The 23,995-nt window shown below is 49.5% G+C and overlaps 1 protein-coding gene across 1 annotated transcript in view; it reads right to left on the minus strand.

Annotated features, from left to right (window-relative positions):
- Positions 1–9,372: 9,372 nt before the first annotated feature.
- Positions 9,373–23,995, minus strand: part of JPH2 (junctophilin 2) — a 78,014-nt gene continuing 63,391 nt past the window's right edge. The window contains exons 3-6 of the mRNA XM_001083346.4: positions 16,235–16,353; positions 13,338–14,059; positions 12,437–12,531; positions 9,373–11,167 (exon numbers count right to left, since the gene is read on the minus strand). Coding sequence (XP_001083346.2) covers positions 12,451–12,531; positions 13,338–14,059; positions 16,235–16,353 — 922 coding nt within the window. The 3' untranslated portion in view covers positions 9,373–11,167; positions 12,437–12,450. The remainder of the gene's footprint in view (positions 11,168–12,436; positions 12,532–13,337; positions 14,060–16,234; positions 16,354–23,995) is intronic.

Here is a 23,995-nt window from a genome sequence, read left to right on the forward strand (position 1 = left end):
CTCTGAACCTAAAAGGGTAAAAAAAGAAATTGTGTACCTTTAAAGCTTATTCACAAATACGACTCTCAATATATTAGCAATATATTAAACATATTTGTTTTTCAATAATATATAGGTAGAAATTAATAATATCTACTTTCACATTCAATATTGTGCATTCCTTACAGTGCTTGCCCCTGATTTTGGAGATTAATGCTGCAGAAAATACAGAGCCAAAAAAGGCATAGGTAAGCAACAGAGCTGCATGATCCCATCTGTATTCTAGAAGTCCACTAGAAGAGTGGAGGAGGACAAATTCCTAGAAAGACACAAACTACCAAAACTGACTCAAGAGGAAATAGATAACCTGAGTGGACCTATAAAAAGTAAAGAGGTTGAATTACTAATGTCTAAACTTCCCATAAAGATTCAATCTTTGTAGGTCGCATGCTTCTAGGAAGTCATCCATTTCTTCTAGGTTACATAACTTCTAGGCTACATAACAAAGGAAATAATTATCAGACTGAAGAAACAATCCACGAATTGAGAGAAAATATTTGCAAACTATACATCTGAAAAGGGGCTGATATCCAAAATATATAAGGAATTCAAAAACTCAACAGCAGGCAAACAAATAACCCAATTAAAAACGAGCAAAGGTTCTCAACAGTCACTTGACTAAAGATTAGATACAATTGCCCAACAGATATATGACAAAATACTCAACAGCTCTAATCATTAGGAAAATGCACATTAAAACCACGATCAGATTTCACCTCACACCTGTTGGAATGGCTGTTACCAAACAGATGAATGACAAGTGTCAGTGAGGATATGAAGAGATGGGAACCCTTGTGTACTCTGGGTGGGAATGTAAATTAGTACAGCCATTTTGGAAAACAGGTTGAAGATTCCTCAAAAAACTGAAAGAACACCTTTGTCCTCCAACAAAGGTGTCATTGTGGGGTCCTTCCTCTGTAGTCAAGGCTCTCTGGGTCTGTGAATTTATTTAGGTCTGGGAACTAGGTATGAGGCCGTGGCTCTCTATTGCAGTGACTCAAGTCAGGCTTCTACCTATCAAACCTACAGTTTGTCCAGTAATACTTTAGCAGATGGTCCAGCTATTTCATCTCCCCAAGGACACGAGGATTGATTAGCTTCTGGTAAAAATCCCTGCATGTCGAACCTCCTGATTGCTATTGGTTCACGTTGCCCACTACAGAACTTGCAGTCACCTTGTCTGTGAAAGTTAAGTACTGCCACTTAGCTTCTACCATCTTGAGATCCTTTCATTCTTATTGAAATCAGGAAAAAAAATAGTTTTTTATAACGTAACAGTGCCAATTATGAGCCATTAATGAGCTGTGTAACAACCTGGGAATCCAGGTGCTATAGTTTGAATGCTGCTGTCTCCGTCAAACTCATATGTTGAAGCCTAATCACCAATGTGATAGTATTAGGAGATGGGGCTTTTGGGAGTGCTTAGATCATGAGGATTTCACCCTCATTAATGGGATTAGTGCCCTTATGAAAAGGGCCCCAGAGAGCTGCCTTGCCCCTTCCACCATGTGAGGACACAGAGTGAAGGCTCCATCTGAGAGCCAGAAAGCAGTCCCTCACGAGATATCGCATCTGTTGGTGGCTTGATCTTGGACTTCTCAGACTCCCAAACCATGAGAAATAAATTGTTGTTTATAAGGTACCCAGGCTGTGGCATTGTGTTACAGCAGCCCAAATGGACTAAGACAACAAAAATGAACAAAATAGGCACATCCCTAAGTGCACGGAGTTTACAGCCTAGTGGCGAAGGCAGATAAGCAATAACCACACTAATAATTGTATTTAATGGGTCTGAGACAGACAGCTGTGTGCCAAGAATTATCCTGGAAGGATAGGTAGGGGTAAAACTCAGAGTCCTCTCCATCCCTCCCCTTCCAAACTCACAATGCTTTCGTGTATTTTCACAGCCTCCTGCACATCCCTCTGTCCTGGCATGTTTAATGCTAGGCCATCATGTAAGACATTCCAGGTCTTCTTTCCTAGAGTATAAGGACTCTTGTGTCTCTTTGATCCAAGAGCCCATGAAAGGTCCTGGAAGTCATTGACTTCCTTAAATATTTTTAAAAAATAAATGGAGGAACAAAGAGGGAGAAGATACACCACTAACTGGGGAATGTCCAGGTGTTCATGTCTAAGAAAAGAGTAATCACTAGCTTTTCCCACTGTCTCTACCTGGATATAGGGACCTGGTCCAAGTAAATACTAAGAAAGATCATTCTACTGACTGATATTAGATAGGATTGGGGGAAAGAAGAGGCAGAGGAAAGAAGAGAACATGGAGGAAAAACTGAACTTGTGAAATGAAATAATGAGTGGAGTTGGAGGGAGGGTCCTTGGTGAGTATCAGTGCAGCCCAAAAGGATCAGGTGGTCTGAAGGGATAATGTCATCATGGCTGGAGACTGGACACTCAAGGAACCCCCTCCTCTGACCGCATTATTCTCTGTGACTTCTCCTGCATTGGTAGATTGGGTTTTTATTCCCAATTCTTCACTCCTTATAAAATAATCCCAGGTGTGGTGACTCATGCCTGTAATCGCAGCACTTTGGGAGACTGAGGTGGGAAAACAGTTTGAGCCCAGGAATTTGAGGCTGCAAAGAGCTATGATGGTGCCACTGCACTCCAGCTTGGGCAACAGAGCAAGACCCTGTCTCAAAGAAAAGAAATCATATATCCACTCTTTTGTGGTACCTCCCTCTAGATTTGGAAGAGTCTACTTCCCCCACACCACTGTTGTTGGGCTCAGGCATGGGACTCGATTTGGCCAATAGGATCTAAGCAGACATGATAGGAGCAGAGGCTTTCATTCCTGCACTTCGGCCATGCACCGTAAGATAAACATGCTCCGTTGGCACTAGTCCCAGCATGAGAAACAACTGGAGGAAACCTGAACCTTTCCCTTAGCCTGAAACACAGCCAACACAGTCAGCCCACAGATTTATCAGCAAAAAAAAAAAAAAGTTTGTTGTCATCAGGGTTGCTTGCTATGCAGTATTATCACAGCGATATTGCACTACTACACTTACTTTCTTTTTTGAGAATTTCATTCCACTCTCCTTTTCTGCTTAACTTCCATGTATCTCAAATGATGTTATAATTTCTTTTTGTATTTCTGATGAGGCTCAAGGATCTCCTTTTCCCCTCATCCACATACCTAAAAACCACCTTGTGCACATAACCAGTCCCACCCATTTGTAATGGGCTCTGTACAAAGGCCACATTAATTGCACCCCCTCATCCACCACTCCCCCATTCCCACACACATACCCATGCTCTGCCAGGAAACCTCCTGCGTAGAGAAGCATCTGGGGTATGGGAAGAGCTTTGGCGTGTCAGAAAGGTCTCAACAAAAGCATGAAGTTTAAGAGCCATTGTGTAACCTGCCCTGGGTCATACATTTTAACAGATAGAATGTGTTTGGCCCCAAGTAACAAAAAACCTGATGAACAAGGACTGAAATCTTGAGAATAGTTATTGTTTTCTTAACAAGAAGTCTGGTTGTAGATGGTTCAAGAATTGATTTAGTAGCTTCAGAATCAACTGGGTTGGCATCTTGGCAATTCTCTTGACTTTCCTTTCATGGTTGTGAAATGGCTGCCACAGCTCCAAGCATCAGCACCCAAGACCCCCAACCTGCATCCAAAAGCAAGAATAAGGGGGAAAGCCAAGGTAGCAAGAGAGGCTTTGTTTGCTTTCATCTCTTATTTTATCATAGAAGAAAGTCTTTCTCAGGAACCCCCAGGTGAGCTTTCCCTTATGTTTCGTGGACAATTCTGTCTCCTGGATCACAAGGCTACTCCTAGATGCAAAGGAAGCTAAGAAATGAGTTTTGCTCATGTCTCTGTAGTGGAGGCAGAGAGAGCAGGAGCGTCAGGAATGGCTGTTGGGCATGTGGTAGACAGACAGATGCATCATGCATTTATCCCTTCAAGAAGGACTTGCTTCTCTGAAGTGGGAAGTGTGATCAGTAGACAACTTCCAGCTGTCAGTTTCTTTAGGGTCTGCCCCAGCTTCAGAAAGCTGTCTCACCCAAGGTCATGCCCTTCCCAGAGCAGCCCATATCCAGTGTATTAGTTCATTTTCATGCTACTGATAAAGACATACCTGAGACTGGGCAATTTACAAAAGAAAGAGGTTTAATGGGTCTTACAGTTCCAAGTGGCTAGGGAAGCCTCACAATCATGGTGGAAGACAAGGAGGAGCAAGTCACATCTTACAATAGATGGCAGCAGGCAAAGAGAGAACTTGTGCAGAGTAACTCCTCTTTTTAAAATCACCAGATCTCATGAGACTTTATTCACTGTCATGAGAACAGCACAGGAAAGACTTGCCCCTATGATTCAATTACCTCCCACTGGGTCACTCCGACAACATGTGGGAATTTAAGATGAGATTTGGGTGGGGATGTAGCCAAACCATATCACCCAGTAACTGAGCAGGGGAGGGGTATAAAAGCCCAATTGAAGATGCTCTACAAACTATCCTTGCTCTGGAGCTCCCACTGGGTTGGACTTTCTCACGCCTGCATCAAGTTAGACTTCTTCCTCTGCCCTATTCTGCATTCTCCTTCTTCCTCTCACAGGTTTTGATCCCTAATAAACATCTTGCAGCCTAGGTGACTCTCAATGTCTGCTCCTGCAGAATCCAATCAGTGATGGCATCTTCCACATGCAGCAAGGAAGTGATATACCCAGGATTAGAAACTAGGTCTGTCCAATTCCAAAGCCCCAACCCACCCTCACTCCCCAACCATACTGCCTCTTTGGCCACCATATCCATTTCCTCAATAAGCACTCACCGAATGTCTACTCTGCCCCAAGACCTAAGTGGGACAATGGGGATGGTACTAGAGGCTGTACTGTCTTGTCTGTTTACCAAAACCCACATCTTTCTCTTCTCCCTGAGGACACATGTAGTCCATATTTCCCAGCCTCCCTTGAGGCTAGTTGAATCAAGCCAAATAACTGAGCTCTGGCTAGTGGAATATGAGCAGAAGTGATGTGTGCTATTTTCCTGGTGAAGGTTTTTAGGAAGCAAATTCCATCCTCCATACTCTCTTTCTTTTTCCTTTGGCCAGATGCAGAGACCAACAAAGCCCTAGGATATGTAGAACCACAGATGGAAAAAACCTGGGTCCCTGAATCACTGGGATGAGGGACAGCTATTCTAGGCTGTTCCATGACAAACTTACATGGTGTATAGCAATTATGAACTGTGGAGTCTATCACCTCAGCCAAGCTTACACTAACTAATGCATGGATATAGAGAGGAATCACAGATAGCCCCTCTCTCAGGGAACTCAGTGTGGTGGAGAAGCTGTGGATAGGAAGAGATACAGGGTTGTGCAGTTAGGAACTGGGCCTCTAAGGAGAGGTCTGATTTTTGTCCTGGCTCCTAGGAAGTAATTTCTAAACCCTTATGATATCCTGATTAACAGGAGTGTCTTTGTTATTCACGGTGGGCTCCTGGGACCACAACTCATAGTTTATGCTAACAAGATGGCTTGTGGTGAGTGCTGGCCATGCCAGAAAAATCAACCACAGAGTTAAAGGATTGGGGCTTTGGGCTATGTGATGTCAGCATGACATTTGGGTGTGGGGAGGGGTATGGAGGTTAAGTTTAACCATGTGGGCAATGATTCAACCGATCACCTTTACATAATGAAGTCCCAATAAAAACTCTGGACACTAAAGCACTGGTTAGCTTACCTGGTTGGCCATACTTTGACAAACTGTTACTTACCAATGCTGGCTAGGTAACAGATACTGAGGACACAGGTGTTTAGCATTTGTAACCCTCCCAGATTCCACCCTATGTCCCTTTCCCTTGGCTGGTTCTGATTCACATTCTTTGTTTGTAATAAATGTGACTTGAGTAGAATAGCTTTCAGTGAGTTCTGTGAGTCTTTCTAGTGAATTATTGAGTTCGAGGGTAGTCACAGGAACCCCCTTGTTTGTAGCCAGTCAGTATGAAGTGATGGTGGCCCTGGAGACCCCCAAACTTGTATCTGGTGTCTGAAGGGAGAGTAGCTGTGACTCTACAGCCTCAAGATGTAAATAGCTTTAAAAGATCACTAAGAAGTGATTGTACACCACTGCACTCCAGCCTGGGTGACAGAATGAGACTCCATCTCAAAAAAAAGAAGAAGAAGAGGAAGAGGAAGGAAGAGGAAGGAAGAAGAAGAAGAAGAGGAAGAAGAAGAAGAAAAGAAGAAGAAGAAGAAGAAGAAGAAGAAGAAGAAGAAGAAGAAGAAGAAGAAGAAGAAGAAGAAGAAGAAGTACTACTACTAGTAGTAGTAGTAGTAGTAGTAGTACTAGTAATAGCAGCAGCAGCAGTAGTAGTAATAGTAGTAACTGTGATGTAGGCACCTGGTCAAGACAGCCTGGACTGAATGTTCTGACACATGGGGTGCCCTGGCATCTGTTGCCCTACATGAGGGTATTACCTGCAGTTGGTCTGTGGACAAAATATGACTCCCCGCTCAGTCCAGGCTGTCAGTGACTTGCTGTGTGATCCTTACAAATCACGACATTCTCTCCAGACCTGTTTCCCCATAGGAAAAACAGGGGGCCAGATGAGCTGATATCTTAGAGTGCCTCCATCTCTGACAACCTAAGGAGTTATTTCCTCAGGCTTCTTCAGAGACCCCTTCCTTCCTTCCCTGAGCTCCTTCAGGAATTCTGAATCATTGCGTTCACTCATATCCAATAGACAAATGTTCCTGCCGCATCCCTGTTGACTAGCATCTCCCCTCAGCTGGCTCATCTGCAGTGATGGGAAGTTCACTCTTTCATGGTGGGAGCAGTGTGGTTCTGTAAGAGAGCACAGGCTCTGGGTTTCAGTCCCAGCTCTGTCCTTCCCTCACTGTGATACCTTGAACCAATCATTCCATCTCCCCAAGGCTCAATTTTCCTCATCTGCAAAATGGGTGGATGAATACATACATCATGGAGATATTGTGAAGAATGGAAAATAACAGTGCATTTACCATCTGCTCACACCATGCTGGGAATTGTTCTAAGTTCCGTGTTCATATTTTCAATCTGAAGAGGCAGGTAACATAGTATTCATCACCCCCAGAAAAGAAAGAAAGTTCTAGATGTTAAGGGACAGAGCCAAGATGTGAACCAGCAACCATGTGCTGAACCATACAGCTGTTCTGCCACCACATACAGGAGGTGAAGGGCTTAGCACAGGGCCTGACCTATGGCCACCTGACTCCATTGAGTGTACCAGCAAGACAGGCCGACAGAGCGAGAGGGAGTGGGAACTTTGGCCTCCATAGGCATAGTCAGAGTTTTGCACAAAGCAAAAACCTAAGAGCTATTTTAATTTCAGCATACATGCAAGTTTCATGTTTTACAGTTTAGGTATTATTTGTATTTTTAGTTCTTATTTGGCGGAGAGCATCTTCATATAACTTTTTCAGGCGTGGCACCTTCAAAGGTCATCATCTGGGCCTGCATCTCTTCCAGAACAGCTGGGTCTTCTGTGGGTCCATCAGATTATGAAACTTCCCTTCTTGCCCGAATCCCAAATCTGACCCCCATGGTTCCTAGGTCCCCTCCCTTACACTGCCCTGGAAGAGTCCTGCAGAGACCTCAAGGCAGTGGACCAGCAATGCTCTTAAGTTCATGCATGGTACAAAACACCATTCCGGGCATGGCAGGAGACCCATCAGACTTCCTAGAGCTGCCTGTGGTCAAGACTGGAAGAGGAGGCATCAGCCTGGCTGTGTCCTACCCCTGAGCCAACAGGGGGTGCTATCTTCGACCAACCCTACCTGGCTCTGAGTCTCCAAAGCTGCCTCCTTTGCAAACCATCCAAAGTGAGTTTAATACAGGCACCCCCGCCCCCAACTCATCCAACACACACAAACACACACACACACACAGTGTCTGCAGACCGGCCAACTGGGCTGGCTACCCACCTGCTCTCCCTCTGTGGGTTTTTATCAAAGGCTACAGATTAAAACAATTCCCTCCTCATTCCCACTCCCACCTCCCCTCCTGTGGTTCCTCCAAGTCCATCCTTCCTGGAATCCCAGCATCATTCCAGAGTTTTCAAAAATTTTCTTTTTCCAGATGGAGTCTTGCTCTGTCACCCAGGCTGGAGTGCAGTGGCTTGATCTCGGCTCACTGCAACCTCCACCTCCCGGGTTCAAGTGCTTCTCCTGCCTCAGTCTCCCAACTAGCTGGGTTTACAGGCACGTGCCACCACACTTGGCTAATTTTTGTATTTTCTTTTTTAGTAGAGATGGGGTTTTGCCATGTCGGCCAGGCTGGTCTCAAACTCCTGACCTCAAGTGATCCACCTGCCTCAGCCTCCTCTAACATGCTGGGATTACAGGTGTGAGCCACCATGCCCAGCCTAAAACCTCTTTATCACTATAATCTATCTCATTTGAGCCTCACAACTGCATTGCCTATGAAGAAGGCCGTAGGGCAGGGATTGCAGTCTCCTCAGCAGGAGGAAACTGAGGCATAGAAAGAGGGAGTGAGGGAACACACGGCTCATCAGTGACAGGGCTGGGTTGGGTGGGGTAGCCAGGCTCCTGAGGACAGGGTGTGCCTGAACTCAAGCCTACTGTTGGTTGAGGGACCCTCTTCTCCAACCCCCTCGCTGGGAACCACCAACTTTGAGAGTAACTTCATGGGCAGTGCTTATTCCTAAAAAGTCAAGAGAACTGCTTTCCTGCCACCAACTTGCTGTGTGCGTGACCTTGGGCAAGTCCCTCTGCTCTAAGCCTCTGTGAAGTGTGGAGATCACATCAGGGTCCCCCACTGATTGAGATATTCTGACTAAACAACTAGTATCTGAATCACCTCCACCCCTTTGGGGTCCCTGGGATCCTCTATCAAAATGCAAGAGGGCTTGTAGCGGAGCTAACAGCACCGCAGTGTGATAACAACATTCGTCTTCATTTCTCCACTGCTTTCTACAGCCTCAACATCTAATGTAATCCCCACTACCAGGAGGTAGGCACTGTTATTATCCCCATTTTATAGATAAGAAAACAGAGGCTCAGAGAAGTGAAGAAAGTGGCCAGGCTAGCACTGGAGACTGGGGGGACTCCACCTCAAAGGGCGGGCTCTTGATTCTACTGTCAGCTACTCATAGAAGTTTCTGGAAGTTTGCTTTAGAAACTCCACTGTAGAAACTCTGTGGCCTTTGAGCCCCCATTCAAACTGAAGCCCTTCAGCTGCCCCTCAAGTATCGTGAGAGCAAGGACACAGACGGGCAGGACCCACATCTCCCAGCCTCTTTCCACCCACCCTCCTTGAGCCAGCCCCTCATCCTGGACCCACAAGCACATTGCAGCCCAGCCAGAGCCCATGAGCAGATGCAGATTTATTATTGCACAGACTGCAGTATCCTGAACCCCAACCCCAAACACCAGCCCCCAAACTAGGCCTGGGAGCTTTGGCAGGCACAGGCTTGTCTCCAGCACCAGCCAACAAAAAACAGGACAAGAATCTCTGAGACTGAGCCTGGAGCCCGTCAGCACTGAGCAGTGCCCCTGCCCCATTCCCCTCATGCTCCAGGAGTCTTGAGAAGCTCAGATGCAGATACAGAGCTGTGGGCCATGGCCAGCTGAGGATGGAAGAATCTGCAGGTTCTCCTCCATGAAAATGCAGTCCCAGATTCCAGCCAAGTCACAAGGTCCCAGCAGGGCTTGAAACAGCAAGTGTGAAGCTAAGGGAGAAGGTTCCCAAGCACTGAGGGGAAATGGGGAAGCCGACCCCATCAGAAGCAAACTCCTAGGTCCCAGAGCTGCCTGGGGAGGCCCTGCCACAAAGCCAAAGCCCCCAAGGTCCACAGAAATGAAGGGAGGACAGCAGCAGTTCCCTCTGGCTCAGCTTGGAGGCCACGTCCTTCCCAGGCTTGGAGGGGCCTGGAAGTTCTTTCCCTCCATCCTCCTGGAGGCAGGAAACCATGGCCTTTGGCCCTCCCCCCACCCCCAGGAAACGCAAGGGCCCAGAGACCTAGTGTGGTACAAAACATCTTTAAGTGAGGTACATCCAAGTAGCCGTCTTCTGCCAAGTAAGCCAAAGGGGCTTATAACTGCACCCAGACTGTACCCAGTTGGAGCCCCAGACTTGCTCCTCTCCTGCCGGGAAATGCTTCTTGACAAGCAGCGTGTCTTCAACACCTGCCTCAGTGTCTGCCCCAGGGACATCTCCCTGGGCTTCCATGGGCTTCTGTGCTCCCCTGAGCTTTCGGTGGGCCTTGATGGGGGAGGAGACAAGCCATTCCACAGGGCATCACAGAAGATTTCTCTCACCAGTCCCAGGCCTCCTGCAGGTAACCCTCTAGCATCCCCAGCACACGGGAAACCCCAAATGCAATCCCAGTCTCAGACACACTCCAAAGCAGGCCATCATCACTGCACCTTAACCCCTCTTCCCACCCCGGCCCCTTGGCCACCTGGCCAGCGGCTTCCCAGCCAGAGGCTCTATGGGGTCTCCCCTCGTCTATTGGTCCAGAAGGGAAGCTGACTGGACTGGTGGGAGGAGACACAGCACTGTGTTCTGGGATATTCAAACTGACCTTGTCCATTTCCTCTACTGTCACCCAGAACATCTACAGGCAAGGGAGACAGTGCGGGGTGCAGACTGCACAAGGACAGGCCTCTGCACTGGTCTGAGGGGGTCTCAGCACCCACCCCACCCAGCTTCCCTGGGAGGCCTCAGCCCACAGCCAAAGGATTAAATCAAAGCGGGGCAGGGTGGGAGGAATGGGGATGGGATTGAATATTAACGTCCTGGTTAGGCGACATCTCCCAAAACACACAAAAGCCCAGGGAGGGGACAACCTAGGGAAAGGCAAGGGAGTGGAGGAGGGCAGGGGACAGGAGGAGATCAGGAAGCTCAAGAGATCAGGGTGCTTCTCTCTGGGCTCTCCTTGCCCCTGGGCAGAGAGCTCCTGAAGGAGCCCAGGACATTCCATTCCTCTTGGAACCACCACCGCCACCCAGCACAGGCACCATGGGAGGCCTCTTGAAACTCTTGTTGGGTGAATGTGAACTGGACCGCGGGGCTCCAGGTCCAGAGTCCAGTCCTCTTTGGCCACCCTGCCCGGCACTGCAAAAAGACGGTCCTCATGTCCTCAGCAGGAACTTCTGGCTCTGCAAACAGACAGCAAAAGGGTCAGGTGAGGGAGGGAGGGCAGTGGCTGGGACGCCAAGCCAGGTGCAGGGCTCAAGCCTCAGGGTTCATCTTCTCTGGGGCAAGATCCCACCTCTGCATCCCCCCAGACAGCCTTGTCCCTTGGTTCTGATACTCAGCAGGTCACAAACAGGTCCCCGAGGCCTCTCCTGGCTCTGGCTGCCTGCCTCTGTTTATTTGCACATGCTATTCCCTTTGCTGGTGCACTCATCTCTTCCCTCTTCCTCCCACACTGTCATCCGGTTCACTCCTTTTCACCCTTCAGGTCATTAAAGGAATCACTGCCTGCAGGAAACATTCCCAGCGCCCCTGTGAAACATGGAACCTGCAGAGCTCAAGCGTTCACCCCCACGGCAGCACCTACCAGGCTGGTATTGTCATTGACTGTTTACGTGGTGACAGCATAGACTCTCCTGGAGCTGATTAAGAACCTCTAGCCCAAACTAAGCTAGGATCAAACAGGGGGCCCTGGGGAAAAGGCAGAAGCCCTGTTATTATCGCCAAGCATGGGACTGAGGCTGTGAAGGCTGGTTCCAGCAGGGGGAAGATTTTGTCTTGTAGATGCTTCATCTTGAGAGCAGTGAGGGCCACTCTCCTTCAGCCCAGCCCAGCCCACTCCACTTCATGGGAATTTACCCAAGCCCCCAGCTTCATCATGGGGAGAAAACTGAGAGGGAACCAACGGGCAGAGGAACGGGAGGAGGCTGGGGGACCAAGGGATTAAAGACTGAAGTGGGGAAGAGAGAAAGGGAGCACAGAGATGAGTGTCCCACCATCCCGGGTGAGCTCAGTCTACACCTGTTGTGCTTAATGTTTGAACTGCAAGACTTTTCTGTCATGGGCTCTAAGTTCAGGGTTACTTTCATTGTGTTCACCACGTTCTTAAAGCAGCAGTGAGTCCTTGCGGTATACCCAGCTCCCGCCAGAGCAGTACATGTTGGCCAAATGAATGAGTGAATGAAGCCCTCAGTGTCACCTGACAGAGAGCAGGTGCTCTGCGAACATTGAACTAATGAAAGTAAGAGTGTGTGTGTGTCTCTCTGTGTGTGTGTGTGTGTGTGTGTTGGTATCAAATCACACTCTAGGTCCTGGCTTCTGCAGGTGGGTGGACCTCAATTAGTCACAGGACTGTCATCCAAGTACTGGGTAGGTCCCTCCTCCCACCACCCTGGCTCCGAACTCCCCAGGGGCTCCTACCCCCAACCCCTCCTCCAGCCAGTTGGCTGCACCTGGTAGGCGAGGGTCAGGTCAGGAGGTGAACGAAGAGGATGGCCAGGCCGATGTTCAGCAGGATCACCATGCAGATGAGGATGGTGTTGGGGACCTGGGAGCGGTAGAGAGAGGCTGCCTGAGTCCCCATGGCCTCTGAGACACCCCCCACCAACCCAGGTCACAGCAAGGCTGGACAGAGCAAGAACTTCTGGATGGACCTTCCTAACAACATTGCCGTCTTTGTTCACTGTTGTATCCTGTCACCTGGATGGCGGACCATCACAGCTGAAAGGCCTCTTAGACACAACCAAATCCCTCAGGGCCCAAGGAAGGACAAGATCATGCTCCAAGTCATATAGTGTGTGGATCAGGCCTGGAACCCAGGCATCCTGCCTTCTTCACTGCTAATTCCCCTTGGGACGCATTCTTCTGTCCCTCAGAGCCCAGCTTCAGTCTTTGTTGCTGCGGTTCCTAGCTCCCTGCCTCCCATAAGTCAGGAGGTCTATAACCCAAGTCCTGTTGGGCCCTTCTTCCACCTCCAGGAAGCCCTCACTGCGACACCTTATAGCAGATGCTGCTGGTGCCCAGCCCAAACCCCCGACTGGGCAAATGGACCCACCCTCCAGCTGCTCAGGCTCCCAGCTGCCCCCTGCTCATGAGAACTGCCTCTGCCAATGGGATACCAGGTGCAAAGGCAGGAGGACTCCATGGGGCCATTTATACTCCAAAGTCCTCTGTGGACCAGGCCAAGGCTATACTCCCCTAATCCCCAGCCCTGCTGCATTTTCCCCTGCTCTATCCTGCTTCGGTCTCTCGCACCCCAGCGATCCCCAAATCCCCCCCCCCCATGAGTCCTGCCTCAAGCCCTGCTACCTCTAGGGAACCCGACCTTAGGCGCACCTTCTCTGACAGCCTCACCTCTTCCACCTCCACCTCCGCCTCTGCCGCCAGCGCTGCCTCCTTCCGTGCCTTCTTCTTGGCCCCGGCCTTGGTCAGGCCTCGGGCCTCAGTCTTACGGGCCTTGGCCCTGGGCTCGGCTTTGGGGTTGATGGGCTTGGGCTCCAGCTTGGCGGGGGTCTCGCGTGCAGGCTCGGGGCCTCGGAGCGTGGGGGCCTGCAGCGGGGCGGTGGCCGGCGACGAGGGCGCGGACTCGGACCCGGAGACCTCGGGCTCGGGCTGGTCCTCGAAGGGCGGAGGCTCGGGGGGCATGGTGCGCACAGCATAGCTGTGGTAGCCCTGGTAAAGCGCCACCTCCGGCTCCCGCGACTGCGCAGGCGGCGCCTGCAGAGCCTCGATGGCCATGCGCTCCGTGGCTGGACGCGCGGGGCTGCGGCGGCCCGCGGCCTCGGAAGGAGTGACTGGCCGGCTGCCCTCGCCGCTGGGCTCGCCGTTCCAGGCGCCCGGACTCAGCAGGCCGTCCTTGGATGCCCCGGGCCGGGGCCGCTTGGGCTGCGGGGGCGTCCCGGCAGGTGACGGGGGCCCACCCTCCGGCCGAGGGGTCTCACGCTCGTGCAGCTGAGGACTCTCGCGGGGCGGCTCTGGGAGGCCCGCTGTGCCGGCGCCCCGGTCGGGGGGCTCCAGCAGGCTCTCCGAGTTCTCCAGGATCTCCTGCAGCAGCCGGCGCTTCTGATATTCTGGACCTGCCAGGGGCACACAGGGAGGCTAGGTTCAAACCCGGCACCACTGTTGGCCGATCCTGGGCCAGCCACTTCACCTCTCGAGCCTCATTCATGGGCTCAGTAGGCACTCACATAGCACTGAGCAAGTGCCAGGCACTGTTCTAAGCACTTTCCAAATATTAACTCATCGAATCCTTGTAGTAACCCTATGAAGTTGATGCTACTGTGAACCTCAAAGGGAGGCTCTGAGAGGTTACATCACTTGCCCAAAGTCACACAGCTGTCAAAGGGCAGAGCCAGGACTAGTACCCAGCAGTCTGGCTCCAGAGGCGATGCCCTTTACTATGGCACGAGTCTCTTTCCATTCCCTTATCTGAAACATGGGCCTGATCATACCTATTTTATAAATACTAATGTAAGGATTGAGAAAATGTATGTCAAAGGCGGAGCTCAGGGCCCGGCACCGGCATAGACCAGCAGGGGGAGCGCTGTGATCAGAAGTGAGGGATCCTCCCAAGCACAGGTTTTTGCTCCTAGGTTTTCCATCTGGCCTCCTTTGGCCTCCTTTCTGCAGCCAGGATCACGTTTAGAAAACGCACATCTGATCATGTCATTAACTTAAATTTAAAAATGTTTCATTAACATTAAAACATGGCTGGGCATGGTGGCTCACGCCTGTAATCCCAGCACTTTGGGAGGCTGAGGAGGGCGGATCACAAGGTCAGGAGATGGAGACCATCCTGGCCAACATGGTGAAACCCTGTTTCTCTAAAAATACAAAAATTAGCTGGGTGTGGTGGTGTGTGCCTGTAGTCCCAGCTACTCAGGAGGCTGAGGCAGGAGAATTGCTTGAACTAGGGAGTCGGCAGTTACAGTGAGTGAGCCGAGATGGCACCACTGCACTCCAGCCTAGTGACAGAATGAGACTCCATCTCAAACAAACAAACAAAACAACCCAAAACCTTCATTGCAGAGAATGCCCACCTCTGTCCCTCAGGGGCTCCCACCACTCTATCCACGTGCCAGATCTCTACCAAGGCCAGGAGGTCCTCCTTACTCTGCAGCCTCGATTCTCGGGACCCACGGCCTACTTTGTGATCTGGCTTCCTGGAATGCTGCTCTGTCCGAGTTTCTGCGCCTTTGCGCCTCCTCCACTCATCTCACCCAGCACTATCTGGTGCAGCAGCTCTCAAAGTGCGGCCTCAGACTAGCAGTAGCCGCGTTGCCTGATCCTTAGAAATGCACGTTCATTCATGGGCTCCACCTGAGACCTACTGAATCAGAAACTCTGGGGGTGGGCCCAGAAATCTGTGTCAAATTTGAGACCCACTGACTTGATAGACTCTTGTTCAGCCTGCAAGATTCAGCTCAAATGGTCTCTCCTGAGGGCAGCCTTCTCTAACACTTCCTCTTGCCTAACTGCTTCCTGTGAGCTCCATCCGCTCCCATTCTAACCACACAGTGCTCATCCTGCTGTGCGCAATGGAACCGTAATCATGAGACAACAGCCACAGTCACTGAGAGCTTACTGAGGACTGGGAATGTACCTTACATGCATGTAATCCATCCACGAAAAAGCAGGTACAGTTCTTACTCCCATTTTACAGATCAGGAAACTGAGGTTTACTGAGGTTTACAGAGGTTAAACACCTCACTCAAAGTCTCACAGCTGGGAAGCAGCAGAATCAGGGTTTGAACGAATGCAGAGTCTGTTTATTGTACCCCTAGCTCTGTTGTTTTTGTGACTCTCTGCTCCCCTAGATTTTGGACCCCACTTATGTAACCCGAGCCCGGCACGGTGCCTGACACATGGACAGTGCTCAATGCTTGACTGAAACTGTTGGGCAAGTGCAAGAAGCCATTTTTCCCTCTCATCCACCAGTGACTTCTCCCCTCTAAGCTTCACCAGCTCCAGCTGTCTTCCCTGCTCAGATCAGAGAGAAAAGACCAATTGGAGTGCCTCTGCTGCCCTCCCCACGAGCTCAGCATGCAGGCAGAGATGTGTCTCCCCACCTAGCCCTGCATCATCCCATCCCACATTTGCATCATCCCATCCCACATTTGCACCATGCCCCAGTTTCCGAGAGTCACAGGCATCCAGGAAACCACTTGGACATCTCAGATTCCAGTAAGCAGAGAAAAGCACCCACCCTAGGGATAGCCCTACCCGGCCCATCATTCCCTGGCTGGCCCTACCTGGCTGGTAGAAGTCCGGAGCCAGCTCCCTGGCCAAAGTGCGAGCAATGTTGGACTCCTGGTTGGCAGCCAGGGCGGCCTGTTCCGCTGCCTCAGCTTTGGCCTTGGCGTGGCTTGTCCTATGGAGACAATGTGGCAGAAGACTCAGGATCCTTCCAGAGAACCAGGCTTCTGCCCCTTCTCCCCAACCCACAAAGAGACATGCTAAACAGAGCGTTCTTTCACTCAGGCAGTCAATGAATATTTATTGAGCCTCATGGCCCAGACTGCTATGCACTCTCCAGATCATTTCTTCTTTCTGAGCGCACAGATACACTACCTTTCCCAGTCTCCCTTGCGGTTAGGTGTGGTCAAGTGACTGAGTTCTGGCCAGTGCATTATGGGAAGACATCATGTATGCTATTTCCAGGCTTGGCCCATAAAAACCTCTGTGACTTCTCTTTTTTCCCCAGCATCGCTGGTTGAATGCAGAGCAGGCTGAGACCCCAGAATAGGGAACTTAACCTCTGTGTCACAGATCCCTTTGGCAGTGTGGTGAAGCCTATGAAATCCTTCTCAGAATAATGTTTTCAAATGCATAAAATACATAGGATTACAAAAGGATGCAGTTACTTGACATACTGTTTCCAAAATATTTAAAACAACACATTTGTAAAATAATAATCTGTATATTTATAATCACATTAAACAAAATATCAGGTCTGTTAACTACTGTAATTTTAAAGTATAGATTAGCATAAAGGATATTTCAAGGATATCTAATTACAACATGTAATACGACATGAAAATATGTGAGATTTCTATTGGTGACAAAGTCACAGCTGCTACTACTACTATTATGGTTTATTGCCCATTTCCATAATTGAAGAGAAGGCTACATTTCAGTTGGAGTTAATAAAAATATAGATGTAGCTTTTCCCATTGTAGAGGGTACTTCTGGTGCCCTATGCAGATCCCTTCACTGGGCAAATGTGCCCACCCCCGGCTGATGTGAGTGTTGGCTGCTAATGGCTCCTTACTACCCCAGAGAACTGTAGCCCATAGAAGCCACCTTGTTCCAGAAGTTAAAATGCTGCCCTGCCTACCCCTAAACCCAGGCAGCGCATACCAATGACTGGTACTGGTCAGCCTCCTCTTGCCTCAAGAGGAAGGAAGTTCAGCTGCAGCAAGTACAATCCACGCTCCAGAGTCCCCCCTGGACTGGCTGAAGCAGGTCTCCAGCTGAGACCACATCTTTACTCAGCTCCTTCCCTACGCCATCCTGCGTGTCATTCTCCTCTCTCCTGAAAGCCTCCCTCATTAAATCACTTACACAAGAATCCCCACTTCAGGCTCCACTTCTGGCGAATCTAACCCTCACCATCCAAGTTCATGGACACCTGAAATCTATCCACAGACCCTCCCATGGACTCCAAGTTAAGAAATCTGAGCCTATAAAATGATTGCGTGGAGCAAAGCCCCTTCCCACAGCCCCACAGTTGCACGTGACAGGAGCAAATCTTAAACATTCATTGTGTTAAGTACCTGAGATTTGGGGGATGTCTGTTTCAGCTGTTAGCCTAGCTTAACTCACAGAAAAACCCACTAAAGTAATAACAGTCCAGTTTCTGAATGGGCCAGGCATGGTTCTAAAGGAGTTATGAAGATTATCTCATATGCTCATTCTAATGGCTTAGGAAGCTGGTGCTGTTATTACTCTCCCTATTTTACAGTAAAGAAAATTGAAGCGCAAACAGGTTAAGCAATTTGCCCAAGGTCACAGAGTCCTGAAGTGCAGGAGCTGGGATTTTGAACCCAGGCAACGTAACTCTAGGGCAGTGGTGTCCAATCTTTTGGCTTCCGTGGGCCACATGGGAAGAAGAAGAATTGTCATGGACCACACAGAAAATACACTAACGATAGCTGATAAGCTCAAAAAAAAAAAAAAAACAAAAAACAAACAAAAAAAAACCAAATCACACACACACACACAAAAAAATCCCATACCATTTTAAGAGAGTTTATGAATTCATGTTGGGCAGCACTGAAAGCCGTCCTGGGCTGCATACAGCCCACGGGTTAGACAAGCTTGCTCTATACCAGCAGCTGAGCATGTGCCAGAGCCTCTGCCAGGAGCTAATAAGCATGGCCAGGAACTGAGGACAGAGACTCTGTGGACCAGAAAGGCCACTGTCAGATGAGGGAGCTGGCTAGTAAAAGACACAAAAACTATTTAATAAAATGCAATTAAATAAAAAGTACCGAATTATAACTGTGAAATATGCCGTGAAGGAGGAATAGAGAATACAATGAAAATGCAGGACAGAAAGACTTAATGTTGATGGGTGGTGGAGGTGGCCTGGTCAGGAAAGGATTCCTTGAGGAAGTTGACATTTGAGTTGAGACTTGAAGAAACACATACATTAGGCCCATAAGAGGTGGGTGGGTCAATGAACCAGGTAGACAGAAGGGCACGTGCAAGGACTCTGACACTGAGGAAGAGCTTGATGCCTTCGATGAGTTTCAAAGCCAAGTCAGAGTGTCCACTCTCTACAGATGAGTTAATTCCTTGGGGAATTGATGTGTGTGTGTCTTTATCTCAGTCTCCAGCAGAGAACTGGGTGCACAATAAGGAGGATAAATTCTCTTAAGCTTCTACTATGCACCAGGCCTTTTATCCCTTACAAACCTCAAAACTGTGAGTAGTGAGGTAGTGTTTACCTGTCCCTATTTCACAGGTGGGGAAACAGGTTCAGAAAGGTGTCTTGCTCAAGGAAACAAAATACAGTTAACATTTACAAAGCACTTAATACATGCCAAGGGCTTTACAGAAATTAACGTATTTAACCCCCCAATAACTCTACAGGGTAGATGTTATTCCCATCATCCCTCTCTACAGAGGAGACATCCAAGGCACAGGAGGGTTCGAAAGAACCCAGGCCAGCGCGGTGGCTCCTGCCTGTAATCCCAGCACTTTGGGAGGCTGAGGCAGGAAGATCACTTGAGCTCAGGAGTTCAAGACCAGCCTAAGCAACATAGCAAGACCCTGTCTCTACTAAAAATTAAAAAAAAAAAAAAAATAGCCAGGTGTGGCGGCGCACGCCTGTAGTCCCAGCTACTCAGGAGGCTGAGGTGTCGGGGATTGCTTGAACCTAGGGGACCAAGGCTGCAGTGAGCTATTATCGCCCCATTGCACTCCAGCCTGGGCAACTGAGCAAGACTGCGTCTCAAAAAGAAAAAAAGAATCCACCCAAACTTATTACACAGCTAGTAAGTACCAGAGTAAGGATTCAAATCAAAGCATTCTGGGATCTAGAGTCTGCATCCTAACCACAGGTTCAATTTCCACTCAATAGCAAGCAGCAGAGTAAGATTCCAAACCTGGAGCTATCTGATTTCCAAGCCCCTGCCTCTCCACTATGCCATATTGCCACAGTAATGTTTACTGAATGAATGAATACATGGCTGAAGGCACACATGCAGGCGTGCACATATGTAGGGGCAAGGAGGCAGCCTAGGGAAGAGTTAAGAGCACATAGTTTTGGAATTAGAAGCCCTGGATTCCAATTTGGGCTCTGCCAAGGCCAGGGACAGAATGAGCTGACCAAGGCACTCACCTCAGGGGCAAAATTTACGGGGTTGCCAAAAAAACTCAGGGATCAAGAGGAATCACATTTTAATGCAATATTTTAAAAGTCAAAATTAATGCAAAAATAAATCCTTGATGAACAACCTATGAAGAAAATTTTAAATAAAGCCTGGATTGGACCCTGCACTTAGATCCCTCACTTACTCACTCACCTCACCCCACTGGGACTCTAGGACCTTGGATGCATGCATAGCTTTACCTCTCTGTGCCTCAGTTTCTTCATCTGTAAAGTGGAGATAGTAATTCTCCCCTCCTGAACTTGCTGTGAAAACTAAGTGAGAGACAACACGTAAAAGTGTTTAGCCTCGAGGATGATGATGACGACGATGATGATGGGGTATTGGTGGCGGTGGTGAAAGAGGAGGAGGAGAATGACATTTGTACATCAAAACTGAGTGTGCTACATGCATATCCCCAGGCTTATTTTTGCCTACATGTGAGTATGTGTGAGACAAAGTTCTAAACTTTTTAGAGCCACTTCTCTGGGAACCTGAAACCCCAGGAGGAAGGAGGAGGGAAAGGGCTGGATAAACCTTCAAAATGAGAAAATGCCCCTTTTGTTGGTCATGTGAGCGGAAGGATGCCCACTTTCTGGTGCCTTTGGAAGCTGTGCCGAGGACTCCTCAGGCAGGAAACGCAGCCTCTCCCCACAGCCCTGGAAGATCCTGGAGGAACAACTGTGTACAGCCAGAACAGGGGCGGCCACACAGCCCAGGGCAATGAGGGCTGCTGTGCTGGAAGGAAGCACACCCTGTCCATCTCCAACCGCCTGGCCCGCTGCATCCTATCAGCGCTTCTCCCCCGTCCCATGCTCCCAGTCTCTGATCCCAGCCTTCAGGCCAGGAATCCCGGCGTTCTTCAGCACCCTCCCTTCCCACCTCCTTCCACATCCACAGCCCATCAGTCACCAACGCCGTTCTCTCCGGCTCCCTTTTTAACTCTTGAACCCTCTGCCACTCCTCCTGCACCCCCTCCCGTGTGTCTCCCCTGCCTGCCAGCTCGCTCCTACAGCTGCTCCTGCACACAGCAGCTCAGCGAGCCTGCTTAAGCACGCACCCGTGGCCTCACCCCTTGCTTCAAATCTTTGCAAGTCCTCCTACTGTGCTCACAATAAAACCCTAGCTACTGAGTATGGCCTTCAAGGCTCTCCAGACCCTTGCCCGAGGCAGTGTAGATGGGGTATACCAGCAGCTCACAGGGTGAAGGGTGGGCAGAATCACTATGGCTGGGAGGCTATTGCTTCTAGGCCAGGGCCTCTCGTAATGCAGTCTGTGACCCCCACGCAATATCCTCATCACCCGGAAGCTCAGAAATACAAATTCGCAGGCTCTGCCCAGACCGACTCATCGGAATTTGAAGGGAACGAGCCTAGGAATCTGTGTTTTATACTCCAGATCCTGACCAAAGTTTGAGAAGCACATGTTCTGCAGAGAGAAAAGCTAGCTCCATCTTGAAGCTGTTCCCAGCCTTCTCCACCCCCTATGGGAGCCCTGGATGTTTTCCTTTCAGCACCAAGGTCCCTCCCTGAATCAGGGCCCTGCTGGGGAAATGCAGGAAGCATTTCCTGACCACTCACCATCTCTGGATCCATGCCTCTGGGTGAGGGTCTGGAGGACGGCTCTGACCCTGCTTGGGGGAAGGGAGCAGCCACTGGGGCTGGGAGAGGAACAGGGAAACTCTTCTTGATTTCATTCGGATGAACTTTCGTCAGCAGGGTTAAAAATAAGGCTGGTGTATCTGGGATAGGAGCAGGGCTATCACCCAATAGAGCCACTTCGAGAAGCTCCCGCCCCACCCTGGCCTCCTTTCCCCATCTCTCCTCCCAGGCCTCTAACTGCCTGGCTGTTTCCCAATTGTCTCCACCAGGCATTGGTGGCCTCATGCGGCCAAAGGGGGACACTCACCAGACTTGCCCCGACTCAAGGCCTTTGCTTAGGCTGTTCCCCCACCTGGAAGGCTCTCTCCCTCCTGCTGTGATCCTGGCCTTAAAGAGTCAGTTTAAGACCCACCTCTATGTATTGGTTAATTCATTTAGTACAACTTTATGGAGTGCCTACTATGTGCTAGGCACTTTTCTGGGCACTGAAGACATAGAGGCAAACTGAACATCCAAAAATCCCTTGTATTGTCAGGCATAGTGGCTCACGCCTGTAATCCCAACACTTTGGGAGGCTGAGGCAGGAGGATCACTTGAGGCCAGAAGTTTCAGACCAGCCTGGGCAACACAGCAAGACCCCAACTCTATCTTAAACAAAAATAGGAGAAAAGAAAGAAAGGAAACAAAAATCCCTTGCAGAGGTTACATTCCAGGGCATGGGTCAGCAGATGACAGTGGTAGGCTAAACCCAGCCTGCTGCCAGCTTTTGTACCACCCATGAACTAAGAATGGTTTTTATATATTTGAACAGTTAGAAAAAAAAACACAAAAGTAAGGGCCAGGCATGGTGGCTCATGCATGTAATCCCAGCACTATGGGAGGCTGAGGCAGGTGGATCACTTGAGGCCAGGAGATCAAGACCAGCCTGGCCAACATGGTGAAATGCTGTCTCTACAAAAAAATACAAAAATCAGCTGGGTACGGTGGTGCGCACCTGTAGTCCCAGCTACTTAGGAGGCTGAGGCAGAGAATCACTTGAATCTGGGAGGCAGAGGTTGCAGTGAGCCAAGATTGCACCACTCTACTCCAACTCCAGCCTCGGTGACAGAGTGAGACTCTGGCTCAAAAAAAAAAAAAAAAAAAAAAAGTAATATTTTGTGACACATGAAAATTACATGAAATCCAGATATCCATGTCCCTATAAACAAAATTTTGTTGAAACACAGCTATGCTCATTCATGTTGTCTAGAGTTAAGTAGTTGCCATAGAGACCATATGACCTACAAACACCAAAATATTTACCATCTAGTCCTTTACAAAAGTCTGCTGACCGCTGTACTCAATGTATTCACTCAATGAATGTCTCCTCTACTATTATGATGAATAATATTAATCTTGGTTATTTGTTGAGCACTCTGTGACCAGCCTTAATGCCATGGCCTCCTGTGTAAACACATATGGCCTCACAGAGCTGGAGGCACGTTCTCAAGGTCACACACTACAAAGTGAACCTGCCCAGGCTCTTCCCCATGACACCGAGCTGCTGCCTTCCTGCTACCATCTCTGGGGCAGGTCCATCATCTGCTGGGACCGAGGATGGGAATGAATAGGACCCAGCAGACGCCTGCGGAGTTCGCAGCCTAATGCAGCCCTGCCAGGTCAATCAGGCAACATTTCTGGAAGTCCATGGATGAGCAGGCGCTCAGAGCAAAGTCTGTAAACCACATGGTGGAGTGGCAAAGAGGGGGTAACTCCGGCCAGGTTGCCAGGGTGCACACCCTGGCTCTGCTCATCACCTCGAGCCCAGTCTCCTCATGTGTAAAATGAGACTAATGAGGGCATGTGTCTCCAAGGAATGGTGTAAGGAGTAAATTAGTTACACTCATGTGGCTCAGAACACAGGAAGTGCTACCTAAGGGCTTGTTACATAAAATGAGAGGTGAAGTTTTACCCTGGGCAACACAGTGAGACCCCGTCTCTACAAAAAAATAAAATAAAAACATTAGCCAGGCATAGTGGCTAATGGTCCCCACTACTTGGAAGCCTGAGGTGGGAGGATCGCTTGAGCCCGGGAGGTCAAGGCTGCAGTGAGTTATGATTACGCCACTGCACGCCAGCCTGGGTGACAAAGCAAGATCCTATCTCGGAAAGGAAAGGAAAAGAAAGGAAAGGGGAGGAGAGGGGAGGGGAGGGGAGGGAAGGGGAGGGAAGGGGAGGAGAGGGGAGGGGAGGGGAGGGAAGGGGAGGGAAGGGGAGGGGAGGGGAGGGAAGGGGAGGGGAGGGGAGGGGAGGGAAGGGGAGGGGAGGGGAGGGAAGGGGAGGAGAGGGGAGGGGAGAGGAGGGAAAGAAAAGGCACAGTGTTTTGAAGGGGACTGAAAGAAAAATCCTGAATGTCCTAAATGCCACTGAATTGTTCACTTTAGTATAATAATAATAATTTAAAAACCCTGCAGCCCAGGAATCCCATGGTAGGTTTGGATGATGGGGCAGATAATCTGGGTCCCTGGCTCAGGCCACTGCCAGCCTCTCTGGAGGC

This window comes from Macaca mulatta, chromosome 10 (genome assembly GCF_049350105.2).
Source record: "Macaca mulatta isolate MMU2019108-1 chromosome 10, T2T-MMU8v2.0, whole genome shotgun sequence".
Lineage (NCBI taxonomy): Eukaryota > Metazoa > Chordata > Mammalia > Primates > Cercopithecidae > Macaca > Macaca mulatta.